Here is a 15,138-nt window from a genome sequence, read left to right as displayed (position 1 = left end):
CATTTTGTGTTATCTTTTGGTTGTTGAGAGAGAAGTAAAAGTAAAGTCCATGTAATGTAAATTTTATAGAACAACAAGTTTAAAAGATTCAAATTTATTAAGCCTATTTTAATATGTAAATTTAATGTAATCTAAAGTCTTGAAAACGATTATCGGCAGATGAAGTAATTTATACTCAATAAGCAATTCAAAGGATTAAAAGATTTTAATTTAAGGATATATATATATAAATAAATTAAAAACGTTTTTCAATTAAAGTATTAATATGTGAAAAGTCTAATTGTTTTTATAATCTAATTAAAAAAAAATTTTTAACTTTATAATATAAATTTTTTGAAAAAGTAATTTTTAATAAATAATTTAAAATTTATGAGATTCATACAATTAACTATATCATTAAAAAAAAATTTTATTTTTTTTAAAAAACTTACAATGCATGCTGTTAGAAAATGAAATAGCCAGTTTTGAGGGTAGTAATTTTGATACACACCATGAACTAATTCTATCTTTTTTTGCTTTTTCTTTTACAAAACCATTTATATTTGATTTTTTATTTCTCATAATAACTTTAGGTTTAGCTATTTCATCTTCAGTTGAAGATTTTATTTTTAAATTATCTTTTTGTATCTCTTTTGTTAATTGTTTACTTTCTTTAGTTTCTTTTGATTTATTATCCAAGAAAGAATCTTAATAAAAAAAAGTATTAAAATTTTTTATAATAATATAAATAATTAAGAAACTTACAATAAGAATTTCTTTTTGATGGTATTTTATTCCTTGAAATGTTAATATTTGTCCCACCATAATGTGATGAAAAATCTTGCGATGAGGAAAAGGAAAAAGATGAATTACTAAGTGCTGCTATACTAGCTGGTCTTGTAATAATTCTTGAATTACCAATATTTCTTAAATTATTATTTGAAAAACGAGATAATTTAAACTTTGTATTATCTGAATAGTCTTTTGAAAGTTCATTTTGGTATGCTAAATGTTGAGGATAATAAATACCTTGAGCAGGATGATTATTATCATTTTTTTGTTCTTTTGAATTATTATATGCTTTACCTTTATACATATAATAATTTGGTAAACGATAATTAGAATTATTTTTATCTAATTGATTAATATTCATGTATGATGAATAACAACATGGTATAAATTGACTATATCTATTATTATTTTCTTGAGAATATATATATTTATTATTGTTGTAATATTGTTCGTTTCCATATATATCCGTCATTTGATTTATTGATGTAGAAAGATTCCATTCATTATGATATGTAGAATTTCCTGGTGTATTTTGGCGTTCCATAAAAATTGCAGAACCATTATTAGGTGAATAATTATTTCCACTATGTTGGTTATGTGAAACATGTATAATATCAACATCATTTGCCAAACAGGAAGCCATTGAATTCATGTTTATATCTTGATTTTTATTAGAGTCATTTGAGGAGCCCTTAAAAGCAATGCTTATACGTCTCTTTAATTTTTTCATTTCTTTAAAAAAAATTTTTTTTTTCTCTAAAATTTTATAAACTTTTTGAAATAAAAAAAAAATAGATTAAAAATATTTAGTTAGACTATAATATAAAAATATAAAATGAAAGTTATATAATTACAAAGAAGAACATTAATTGTATAGTTAAAATACAAATCTAAACATCAAATAAATTTCAGTAACAGAGTCAAATTTCACTTAAGCTTGAATTAAAACTATTCAATTGACATATTATATCTTGAGGTACACAATATATAAATAAAAAAGAGATATATTTTTTTCCATAAGTACATAAAATGAATTTAATTTTGAAAAATTAAAAATATTTCTTGCAATAATTCACTGTATTATAAAATCAATTTTAATGATAAATTAAAAAATAAATGATTTTAACAAGAATTAAATATTTGCTAAAACTACTTAAAGAGAATTCTTATTCTTTTAATTTTAAATTTGAAAGATGTAACAACTGAAATATATTTTTTTAATTTTAAAAAATTTTAACAATAGCAAAAATTAAAAATTGATTGTTAAGAATAATTTATAAGTGGATATAAAAAAATATTTCGTTTTTGAGAATAATTTAAAAGAATAATAAATATATATATATATATATATATATATATATATATATATATATTTATATATATTTAAAAAGGAAAATATTATATATTGTAATGTGATGAGTTAAATTTAAATTTCATTGTAAAAGATAACAAAATACTTATGCATATTTTATTTTTAGAAAGTAAATAAAATTCAATTTAAGTTGGTTAATGAAATTTTTTATATCTACTACGTTACTATAATCCAATTGGTATATACTTAAGAATAGACATTTACCAACCTAGTGCCAATTTCATTTTTAAACTTTAAATTGTACAATAAAAATAAGATTAAAAGTATTTAGTTGAAAATTTTAAAAAATTTATAAAATAAATGACTTTCACTTATTTAAAAAGAAAATTGGTAAAAATACCATCCTATTTTTAATTGATAAATTTACTTTATTACATAAATAAAGAATGAATAAAAAATTTTTATATATATATAATTAAATTACAATTAAAAATAATATATTATTCTTTTTGTAATGTTAATGTATAAAAAAAAAATCATACATATTTACTATTTATTATAATTAATAAATGAAAATTAAAGAATATTATTTATAATAATGTTATAAGTGAATAATTATATAAATAAATAATTTACAAATCTTCAAACAATACAATTAAATTAAGTTTATTAAAGATAAAGGTTCTATTCTTTATGATAATAGAATAACAAAAGAAGAATATAGAACAAAAAGCAACACATAAACTGAAAAGATTAATCAAATATATATATATATAGTTCATCTATATATAATCAGTGAATACAAAACTTTTATTGAAAATACAATAATTAAACAACATATTAATAATCGAACTGCGCATCAGTAATTGAATAAATAATTTGTGATTAAAAGTCATCATATTATGCCTTAATAGTTTATATTATATGACTATTCCCATAATATAATCTATCTTGTACTATTTTAATATTATTATATCAATTATTTATTTAAACTATACTTATTTTCTTTTTAACAAATATATCAAAAATAATTTAAAAAAAAAAATGATATAATAATTTTATATAATTTTCTATTTAAAAAAATAACAATCTATCAATAAAGTAGCAATAATAATATATGTAAATTTTTTAATTACTTAATTATAAAAAAAAATTTCAAATAATTGAAGAAATAATGAACAATTTATGATATAATAAAAGTATATAAAATTTTTTAAATATTACTATTATATAATTTCAAAACTTTCATTGAAATATTTATTTTTTAGTAATGTCCTTTAACTTAAATATATATATATATATAAATTCAGAAAATATACTTTGTTGAAAACACTCAAATTAAGACAATAGAAAAAACGACAATATTTTTAAAATGAGATAACAAAATACTTAGTAAAATGAACTAATAGAGGTAATTAATTTTTGTTAAAACTTTAAAGTAAAAGTTTCTTTAATATTGTAGTAAAAATAATAAAAAAAAATGTATTAAATTTAGTTAATTAAAAGTTACTGTTTGTTATAAAATTTTATTTAAATATAAATTATAAACTTAAATTAAATATCAATAACATATTGTAATACTAATAATTATAAGAAAATATTTATATATATTTACATTAATAATTTTTTACATATAATGTTTATTCAATATGTAAAATAATAATTTGCCGTGAAATATTTCTTATTTAAATACAGTGTAGGAATGTTTATATTTTTGTCAAAGCTTTTTTGCAAATATTGCTAAATGATGAAAAAAATATAAAAATTGTTAATTGTAAAAAGTTTTATTATAATATTTTGTAAAATTGTTCCTCACGACAATATACCAGAAGATGTTTGCATATCCTCATATTTTTTTTTTTGCATATTTAAATTTCATCTATAACAAGAAGCAATACATTTACAAAATGAATAATTAAAGTTAAATGCGCAAAAAAATATAATTTAATATTTGATATTCTTATCATTTATTTTGTATCTATAACATATATTGATTATATGTACAAAATAATTGCATAATTTATAATGAAATTTATTTTAAATGATATTTAAATTTACTAGATATTCCTGAATATCAAAGTATACTTATTTATGAAAAGTTAAAAATATTATTATTTTTTTTATAATTATATTTTTAAATGATACATTACTATTTTAAAAAAAATATGAAAATTAAATATTATTAAAAGTAATTTTAAATAGAAATGTTGAAATATTTGGATATAAATATTTTTTTAAAGAAAATTTTAGTTTTATTAATAAATATAATATAAAAGAAAATACATATATTAGTACAGAAAGTGATGCAATTTAAAAAAAAAAAATGGATCATAAAAAGTAAACTTAAAATTTGAACTGGAATAATTAAATGTTAGTTTTTATAATAAATAATATTACATTCAAGTTATACGTATATGCTTTATTGCACAACTACTAATTATAAAAAATTATATAAATTTTTAATTTAAATGTGCAGAAAATTGTATTTAAATATTAAATGTCATTTTATAAAAATTTTCCAGTTTTCTTTAATTTGAAGAAAAATTTAATATTCAAAAGTCTTTATATCTATCTTAAAATCTTTTTTTATTTCTTAAATGACTTATTATGATCATTTAGATAAAAAAATAATATATAAATATATACATATACTTGTCTATAATATAATATAAATTCAAAAAGTATGTTTGAAAGTTTATAGAATAGTTTTTATAAATACTTAATATATATGTGTAACAATATGTTAAAATATAAAAATAATTAAAAATAAATAAATAAATGTATATACATATATATATATATATATATTAAATGAATAATATAAATATTAAAAGATTCTCCATCATCAAATATAAAATTTATCTAATAAATATTTTATTTTCACAATAAAATATTAACATTCACTTATGATCGGAAAAAAAAAATATTTTTGATTAGTTAATTTAATTAATAATAAAACTATATTAAGATCAACCTAATTTTAAACATATTTAAGAAAGACATTCAATATAGTTAAAATGTTTTTATAAAAAAAATTTTTTATGGTATTTAATTAACCAAAAAAAAAGATTGTTATAATTTTAAAATATACCTTAAAGAAATATTTTGAAACAATTTTTTTATTTCTTTGTTAAAATAAAATTTAATATGTTTACCATTACTTTACAAATAACTTTTTGATGTTAAAAATACTTTTTAGCTATTTAAAAACTAATATAAAGATAACAAAGTAAAGTATAAAAATCACAGTAAAGACAAAAAAAAAGTTTAACAATTTTTTTTATAAAAATAAAAGTTATACTTTTCGATTGAAATATCAATTTTTGTCATTTAATTTAGTTATTTTTATTGTATGGTGAAAATTATATATCTAAAATACTACTTATAACCAAGTTTGTGAACATCCTTAAAGTTTACAGAGAAAGTTTTTTTTTTTTTATTTTATTTTAAATAAATTTAAAATTTTTCTTTACAATTATACTAAATAAATACAGATTTTTTAAGATACACAAATGTTTGTCATCATAAACTATAAAAACTATCAAATAAATATTTAAATTATCATTTTTAATGTATAATATAAAATATTTAGAAAAAAAAATTATGAGAAATTAATTATTTATTTAACTACTTTAAAGTTATTAACTTGAATATTTTAAGGTTAACTGGTAGTAAGTTTTGAGTAAATAGATAACTTAAAAGCTTCTTTTAAAATTTTATGCAAAAAAAAACAATTATTAATATTTTTATACAAAAAAAAAATTTAAGATTAATTTTTAAAATTATATATTTATTTGAACAATTCGTTAAAATAATATCTAAATAGTTTATTGTAAAAGAATATTTTTTACCTAAATAAAATTTAACAAAGAAAAAAGGCTTTTCCTCATATAAATAGGAAAATGAAAAATAAGAAAGTTATATTTTTATGTTAGTATAATAATTATTGTATAACAAAAAGAAAATAACATTCTTTAACTGTTATTTTGTTGACAAATTAACAAATGAAATGTGAAATTTCGTGATAAGAGTTTTATTATAAAGTAATTATATATATAAATATATAATAAAAAAAATTTTATAATAATGTTTAATTGTGAATTATTCTAATGAAAAATTAAAAAATATTTTTTTTTAAGAATTAAAAATAGCATAGTAATTATGACGTTTGTTAATTTAAAAAGAGTTGTTTATTAATAACAGCTTTATACGATAAATTAATTAATATACAGTAATATGTATATTTAAAAAAAATATTTTCTATTAAGAACTAGTAATAAAGTTAAAAAGTCCCGTATAAAGTAATATTACCAAGCATATTTGTGGCAGCAGAAAATATCTTTTTAAATATTCCATAATTTTTGCTACTTTTTTGAATAATTATTTGAAAGCTAGCTGTTGACATTGTAACAAAACGATTATTTCTATATTCAAATGGATTCCTGATAAGTAAAAGTTTACCTGACTGATGTGGTGTATTATATTCAACAGTTTCAAATAATTTTATAAATTCTTCATTGTTAACACAACAATAAATCTCTAAAAATTCTAAATTTGGCCAATTTAAAATTTGTTTTTTAGTTGTTTTTTCTTCTTTTATAATATCATCTTTTATATTATCATTATTATAAGGTAAAATAAATAATATTGATAATCCTTTTAATTTTTTAAATGATTTAATTATAAGTTTTATTGTTATATTATTTGACTTTACATTTGTTAACTGCAAATTTTCTAAATTATAAACATGCATTGAGAGTATCAATAGATGATTTTCATTGAAATTTTGACACATATATAATTTAATATTTTTAACATTCTTGCTTACATTTTTAAAAACATTTTCAAAATCTTTTAAATCATTTATTAAATTTAATTCCAATTCTAAAGTATTTAAATTTTTCATATAATACAGTGATTCTATTAAACAATGAATATATGGATAAGAAATTTTAAAAATACCACTATCAGGACTTTGAAAAAATCTAAAAGTATATATTTTTAGATAATTTTTGTGAAATTTAACATTATTTGAAATTTCCTCGATGTTATTGTCATAAGCAAAATATAAATCTAAAGTTAAATAATACAAATTAAATTCATATTCCATGTTTTCATTTGTTAATAAATTTAAATTTTCTAATTTTTTATATATATAATCATTTATATTTCCAGTTATATCATCATTAACAATAATTTTTATGTATTTAGAATGATTTGATATTTCTGATACTATTTCTAGTTCTTCATTTGTTAAAAATCCTTTTGTAAAATAACTTCCAAATGTTATTATATCAAATGATTTTTCTTTCATTTTTTGAAATAAATTTAATAGACAAAATATCATTTGACGTGAACACATAAAATATAAACTTTTTACACTATCTAATATCGAATCATTTACATAAATATTATTATTATTACAATTATTATTATATAAATCAACAAAATGTCTTGTACCATAATCTTCAAATGTAATATGTGTTGGTTTTAAAACAGGAATCAACTGTAAAATATTTAAAGAAAATAGTGGTGAATTTGTTGATTTAAAACAAACTGTTTTAATATTTTCAAAAAAAGGAATACTATTGAAAAAAGATGCATATTTTAAATTTAAATTTTTTATAACTAATTTACTTTTTTGTTGAGCACATGTTTTTATTTTGAATTTGTTTCCTTCAAGAATATGTGTATGTAATTCAATAAATTCTTTAATATTGACATATATTGTATTTTCTAAACATTGTATTAGTTGCCTATCTGATACATATTCATGTCCATTTCCTTCTTTTAAACTAAATTTTTTTACTTTAGAAGTAAAATTATTACATGCATTATAAAATGATCGACATGTTAATTCTATGTATTTTTTTTCATTAATTGTAAAAATATTACTAATAATAAGATTAAGTATGTCACCAGTAGAAAATATTTTTTCAATAAGTTCTTGAGAAGCAGGTACATTTAAGTTGTTTTTATTATTTTCACTCTTAACAATATCTAAAATATAATCAAAATAGGTTAAACAACGATTTTATAATTTTTGTCACATTTATTTTCTTTTTAATAACATACCTGAAGATGTTTCAATATAGTATGATGATAAATAATTTGTATTATCATTTTTATCTGATTCTAAAGACATCCTATAAAAAAAATAATAATAATAAAATTAAAAAAATTATAATGTGTAAAATAAAAGAAAAAATAATTTTAAATTATTATTCTGTCTTTTGACAAAAAAAAAGAAGTTTACATTTTTTGATAAAATAATAAAATGTTAAATTTACTAAATTCTGATTATTTAAACATAAGTAAGTCATAATTCATTTATCTTTCCTACTAAAATAAATGGTTATTTAAAATTTTTCATATGACATATGTACTTAAACAAATATATTCAATATTTAAAAAAAAATAACTGAATATCAAATAAATTATATTATGTTTTTTAATTATTATCAACTAAATTAGAAACAACGATATCTTTTGGTTACTAAAAAAAATTTTTTTAAATATAATATTAATGATAGAAAAATTATATAGAGTAAATTTTTTTTATACTTAATGAATTTAAAAATAGATTTAAATTTAATGTTAATAATCAATAATTAAAGTAATTAATTAAAATTTTACATTTTTAAAAAGTGGGAAAAAAATTTTCAAAAATAAAATGTATTTAAAAAATTTTTAAAGTATTTTTTTAAGCATATTTATAATTAAAAATACATGACAAAATAATTTTTAATAGATTACAATTATCAATTTAAAATTTATATATTGTTTCATAAAATCAATGGAAAAATATATTTTAATTAGTTTAAAATAAAAAATATGGATTTCCTTTATTGGTATGATCATTAATATTAATTAACTTAAATCTTATTATATTTTATAAAATTTATAATTAATATTAAAAAATTTCTATTTCTTATTCAAATTAGAATTAAAGATTTAACAGAAATAGTAAAATATTTAATAAAGTATAAACATCATATGAATACATAATATTTATGCACAATTATAAAAAAAATGAATAATTTAATTGTAATAAAAATTAAACTTTTTTCTTTTCTAAAAGTTTACTTGATATTTCTTTAAAGTTTATCTAAATATTGAAAATAGTTAAAAAAAAGTTAAGTGATTCATCAACTATATATAACTAAAGTCTATTTAATAAAACAATTTAAAAAAAAACCAACAAACATAGCAGTGGTGTTATTTTTGTTAAATTTATCACATCATTTAAATTAGTTAATATTATAATTGCTTTTAAATGTCTCTATTATTTCTGAGTCGATATTTTTTCAAAATATACTATAAAGTAATTATTATAAAAAAATTATAGTAACATTAAAAATTATAAAAATGTTTTATGAACAGTTTAATGATAAATTTAGAAATGGTAAGAAATAAGATATGTTTTAATAACAAGTTATAGTTAAATTTTAAAAATGACTTATAAAATGTAGAAGAATATAATTATTATTGTAGTATAATGTATTATTTGTTTCACGTGATACATTGAAATCATTTAATTTTCATTTTTTTTTGTGACATTAAGAATAGATATAGTGGGAAATAAAAACTTAATACTTATCGAAATTAAAAAAATATATAATATCTAATTAATCTTTTTTAATCTATTAACATTAAAAAAACTATAAAACATAATTTTTTAAATAACTACTTCTTTTTGGTATTATTTCTGTACAATAAATAAGTATTCATATTTAAATCACACAAATCATATAATATAATTTTAATTTTAAAGCATTCTTAAAAATATTTTATATTTTATGAATTCTTAAACTTTTGAAATGTTTAAAAATTAACAAGATATTAAAATTTATCATAAATAAAACAACTTTATACAATAAAAATTTAAGTGATTTAAAAAAAATAATACTTTTATTTCAATACATATGTTAAAAAAAGACTTATTTTTCTTGACCTTAAAAGTTTACAACTTTTTTTCTTAAAAATTTAGTGAATACTTTTATTTTTTTAATATATTTTTTAAAAATACGTTTCTTTTAAATTGTCGCAATATTTTTTTGTAATATGTTTTATTTAATAAAGAGTACAATTTTAGTATAATAATTTTATGCTTTTAAAAATTGTACATCTATTTTAAAATAATTACTTAAGAAATAGTCATATATAACAAAGACAAACATAATCACACCGTATTTAGTTATTTATAAATTTATTGTTCTGATACATATCATCAGGATTTTATCTTCATTAGATAAATAAATATATATTTTTTTTAAAATTTCATTTTAAATTTATGATTAAAATTATCAGTGAATATTTCTTTTATGACTAAATTAAAAATATGAGTATATGACAATGATGATGAAATTTAATGAAAATGTAGTAATTTGATAGTAAATAGTTTAAAAATAGTTTAAAAATAGTTAAAAATATAATTATAAACTTTTATATTTAAAAGTGACATTAATTTTATTACAAAAAATAATATAAAAGTATCATAGCATTATTTTTAAAAACATACTAACAGTTATTATTAGAAACTGATTTATTTATAATAGAAAATAATATTATATTTAAAGCATCACAAAAGTTATGTAATCTTACAGTATTAAATCTTTTTTAAGATTTAATATATTTATTAAGAGATCAAAAAGCAAGTCTTTTATTCCACTGTCATTTTTTGCCTATTAAACATTTTTCTTTAAAAAACAATAATGAACTTTTTAAAGGTTTTTTTTTTTAAAATTATAATCTAATTTTCTTTTACTTTATAAATATTTTAAATAATGCCAATTTTGGATTGAAAAAATTAATGTAAGGGATTTGTTGTAATATTAATATAAAATTACTTTAAAAAATATTTTTTTGTATAATTATGGTGGAATTTAAAAGTATATAAAATATTCATTAATTTTTATAGTAAATAATATTGTAAACGACATAATATTTTTTTTGACAAAAAAAAAATAGAAAAATTAACACTAAAACAAATTATTAATTTATAAATATAAAGTTATTCTGTCATTGAAGCGCAATGTGCCGTTTATTTATTATCAAAAAAAAATGATAAATTGTTTTCAAAAATAATTATTTTTATCAAATATCATTGTCATTATATCTGAAAATAACTAATTACCATGTAATAATTTATTTTATTAAAAAATTTTTACAATTACAGATTATTTTAAATAAAGCTAACTTTTTTTACATATAACTAAAGTCAAATATTAAAATTTTTATTCTTTGTAATGTTATGAAGATAAGCAATGCATTATATTTTTAATCTTTAAAAAAATTATTCTATCATGTTATAAAAGCATTAAGAGAAAAAAATAATTTTATGAAAAAAAAATTAACCAATTAAAAATCAACTTCATTTACTTTTAGCTAATAACTAATTAAAATATATAATATTTTAATTTTAATAGTTTTAAATGAATTTTAAAATAATTTTAATAAAATTACCAATAAACAAAATTCCAAATAATGATCAAGAATTATATGTAGATGTTATTTAAGTAAATAAAATTTATCAAAGAAAAAAAAATATATAAAAAAAATTTGCCTGTATAAAATATTTATTATTATTATTAAATTAAAATATATAATTTTATTTTTAAACTAATAAACATAAATATTCTTTTTTTATAAGCTTTTGATTTTTTTAATATAAATATAACTTATAGTTATGAATAAATTTAACATTTACACAAACTGAGAAAATTGAAACATTTTAAATTTTAGAATATGAATATATTAATGTAATATATAATCTTTTGTTTTAAAATTTTTTTTTATGTATTCATAATAAATAATATATAAGAACTAATATATTTTATGTATGTACTTGTGTTTATTCAAAATTCTTTACATGTTTTGAATAATTTTTCATAATTTTATTTGAAAGTCAAAATAAAATTATCGTATAATGCAAAATAATAAAAATAATTGACAGCAAAGTAATGAATATAATTTTTTATATGCCATTTGATAAATGAATACAAAATTTATGAAAAAAAAATCTATTTGACAATACTATAAAAAGTAACTACAACATGTGATATATTACATGATTGATTTGTATGAATCTTGTTAACAATTTAAAAAAATAAATTAACATTATTTTGTAAAATATTTAATACCAATTAAAACTTTAATTTAAGAATAAAATAATAATTGTAATAATTTTCCAATTATGTATAAATTATTAATAGTTTTTTTTCTTTCATTTTGTTGAGTAACTTAATTTTAACAAAAAATATTTTAATTATATAAGTAATTGCTTAATTGTATTAAATATTGTTAATTCAATTACAATTATTCTATAATTGTTTTTTTTAAGTTTGCTTTTTCTTAAAAAATTAATTGCATATCATCTTTTTATATCATTTATATCTAATACGTAAAAACGATTATATTAAAATATTAATAAAAAAAAGATGGTGTTTTATAAAGAACAAATTATATATAGTATAGATCAATAAACAAATATACAAATATTGTAGATTTATTATTTTTAAAAAACATGTTATCAATGATAAAGTTTGTAAAATTTCTCCTTTATAAATAATTTTTAAAACAAAATTAATCAAAAAAATTTTTTTGATGTGCATGTTAGATTTCTCAAACATCTTAATAATAATTAACAAAAAATACATTCTTCATTCGGTATTTAAATTATGACTTTTAAATGCTTTTTTTTAAATTAAATTTTTATATGAATTTTTATATTCTTGTTAAAAAAAAATAAATGTCTTCTGATAGAATTATTTTCTATATTGGTAACAATAGTTATAAAAAAAAAGTTGTCATTTTCTTTTCATTTTCTTTCTTTCTTATATCTTTTTTGATTAACATAAAATAATAAAAATTGTTAGATTAAAAAGAATGGGAGAAAAAAGCAATAAAAAGTTTCTTTCCTTTCAGCTATGAAAATTAATTGATAATGTTTTGTGCATTTTTATATAAATTTAATATCTATAATTAAAATTTCGTTTATAAAAAAATTATCTTATTATATTTTAAAGTAATTTTAAATACTGTAACATTTTTTTTTGTTTATTTTTATAAAAATATAATAAATAATTTTAAATTAATATTCTTTGAATATTAAACTACTTATAAAACAACAACAACTGTTATTTCTAACAATCATAAATCTATTTTTGCTTAATTAATTAATGCTGCTTTTATGTAAACATTAACTTTTTTTTTACAATTTGAAAATAATGTAATACTTTATTTTATGATGCTTTTAAATTTTAATAGTTTTAGATAAGATATTAGATTGTATATTATATTTTACTAAATTAATAATATAATAGTTTTTTTTTTAATATATTAATATGAATGTATATACTTTCGTTTAAATTTTATTTTTTTAAATTTACCTGTAAATTACCTCATCAAACACTGAATATAAAAAATTTAGAATATTACAAATAATTTATACGTAAACTTTGTTTAAATTGTATATTAATTCTAGAAAAAAAAACTTTACTTAATTTTTAAACAATAAGAAAAAATAATTAGAAATTTTTAAATATTTTCATAATAAAATAATAAAATATTTAAATTTTATATCTGAAGGTATATAACTTATCAATTGGACTATTTAGTTGTTTTAAATATAAAAATTTTAAAATTTTATCAATGTAGATTCAATAAAAATTTTTATTACAATCACGATTAATATTGATAAATGTATAAATTTAATAATTTTATTCGGTTTAAATTTAATATATTCATTTGTAAAAATAATTATTTTTATATTTATAATTATGACAAATCTACTAATTATTTATTATACAATATTTATAAATATTTTATTAATTAAAATTAAATGTAATAGTATACCTTCTTATAAAAATGATGAAAAAAACAAAAATTTAATATATAAAATACCTGAATTGAATTGTCACAATAAATATTTAAAAAAATTAATGTTATCCAGTATACAAGATTATGCTCCTAATGTAGATAATATACAAAATCACATTACAGTAAGTATTACTTTATTTTTAATAATGAATTAAAATTTTGTAGACAAGTTTGGAAGAATATTTGCAAAATTCAAAAGCAAAATGGTTAATAATGGTTGGAAAAGTGAAAAAAAGTGTTAGTTACATTGATGATGAAGTTCATGATACTGAATGGTTTTGTTCAGTATTTGACAATAAATCTCATATCCAAATTCATGCTATCAGACTGTATAATTTTTAATACTTAAATAATGTTCAATAAAAATATATTATTTTTTTCAATATATTTATTTTAAAACAAAGATTTAATCTAAATTATTTTTATTTAATTAATTAAAAAAACTTTTTTATGTTATTGTAAATTTTTTTTAAAAATAAATTACCTTTTTTAATTAATTTATTTAAATATTTTTTACTTAACTTTTTTTTAAAAAAAAAAGAAGAATATAAAATGTAATTAAAAAAATGATAGTATTCTATTGCCATTAAATAAATTAAAATTTATTAGTTTTTGTAAAATTATTTATGTGCTTAAAAATGATAATTAAACAATATATATGCTTCATCTAATAAAAACAATTTTATCACTTATATAAAATCAACTTTTTTTTAATTAAAAGTTTATCTTTTACTATTTAATTTTTATTATGTCAATTGTGGATAAAAATATATATTTATTATAGTTAATATTTTACTTACATATTGCATTAATGATTTATGTTAAAGTAATAGCACTTAGTAATTACCATCTTAATGGTCATTTATCAGTTTCAACTTTATGCTTTTTACTAAAATCTGATTTATAATGGCAAAGTACCTGAAGAAAATTGGCAAAAAAATCAAAAGATATGATAAATGTTAAAAGTGCTATGGTGTGTTACTTAATTTCAAAGAGTTGTCTAATGTAAGAAAATAGTTATTCTTTATAAAATTATAAAATACATATTTTTATAAAACACATATCATTAGAATATTTAATATTACATTTACTAGATTAACCCTACCACCCCTTTGATTTTAGTGTTAAATTTAAATATAAAATAAATGAAAGATAATTCATTAACTAATCTTTTT

General features: G+C 15.9%; 3 protein-coding genes across 3 annotated transcripts; 1 reads left to right on the top strand and 2 right to left on the bottom strand.

Moving 5' to 3' along the window:
- Nucleotides 1-235: 235 nt before the first annotated feature.
- On the bottom strand, nucleotides 236-1,501 carry SRAE_X000228250 (Hypothetical protein; the record flags this gene model as incomplete). Its single annotated transcript, XM_024645477.1, has 3 exons — nucleotides 236-276; nucleotides 432-686; nucleotides 745-1,501. 3 exons carry the CDS (start codon nucleotides 1,499-1,501, stop codon nucleotides 236-238), a joined length of 1,053 nt encoding a protein of 350 aa, XP_024499755.1.
- Nucleotides 1,502-6,365: 4,864 nt separating this feature from the next.
- SRAE_X000228200 (Hypothetical protein) lies at nucleotides 6,366-8,228 on the bottom strand (the record flags this gene model as incomplete). Its single annotated transcript, XM_024645476.1, has 3 exons — nucleotides 6,366-7,589; nucleotides 7,641-8,083; nucleotides 8,159-8,228. 3 exons carry the CDS (start codon nucleotides 8,226-8,228, stop codon nucleotides 6,366-6,368), a joined length of 1,737 nt encoding a protein of 578 aa, XP_024499754.1.
- A 5,797-nt stretch (nucleotides 8,229-14,025) lies between these two features.
- On the top strand, nucleotides 14,026-14,305 carry SRAE_X000228100 (Hypothetical protein; the record flags this gene model as incomplete). The annotated part of the gene is made up of 2 exons (XM_024645473.1): nucleotides 14,026-14,085; nucleotides 14,129-14,305. 2 exons carry the CDS (start codon nucleotides 14,026-14,028, stop codon nucleotides 14,303-14,305), a joined length of 237 nt encoding a protein of 78 aa, XP_024499753.1.
- Nucleotides 14,306-15,138: the final 833 nt, after the last annotated feature.

Source organism: Strongyloides ratti, scaffold srae_chrx_scaffold0000005, assembly GCF_001040885.1.
Source record: "Strongyloides ratti genome assembly S_ratti_ED321, scaffold srae_chrx_scaffold0000005".
Classification (NCBI taxonomy): Eukaryota; Metazoa; Nematoda; class Chromadorea; order Rhabditida; family Strongyloididae; genus Strongyloides; species Strongyloides ratti.
Note: the sequence above shows the minus strand (reverse complement) of the source record. Positions and strands in the feature narration are given on the sequence as shown.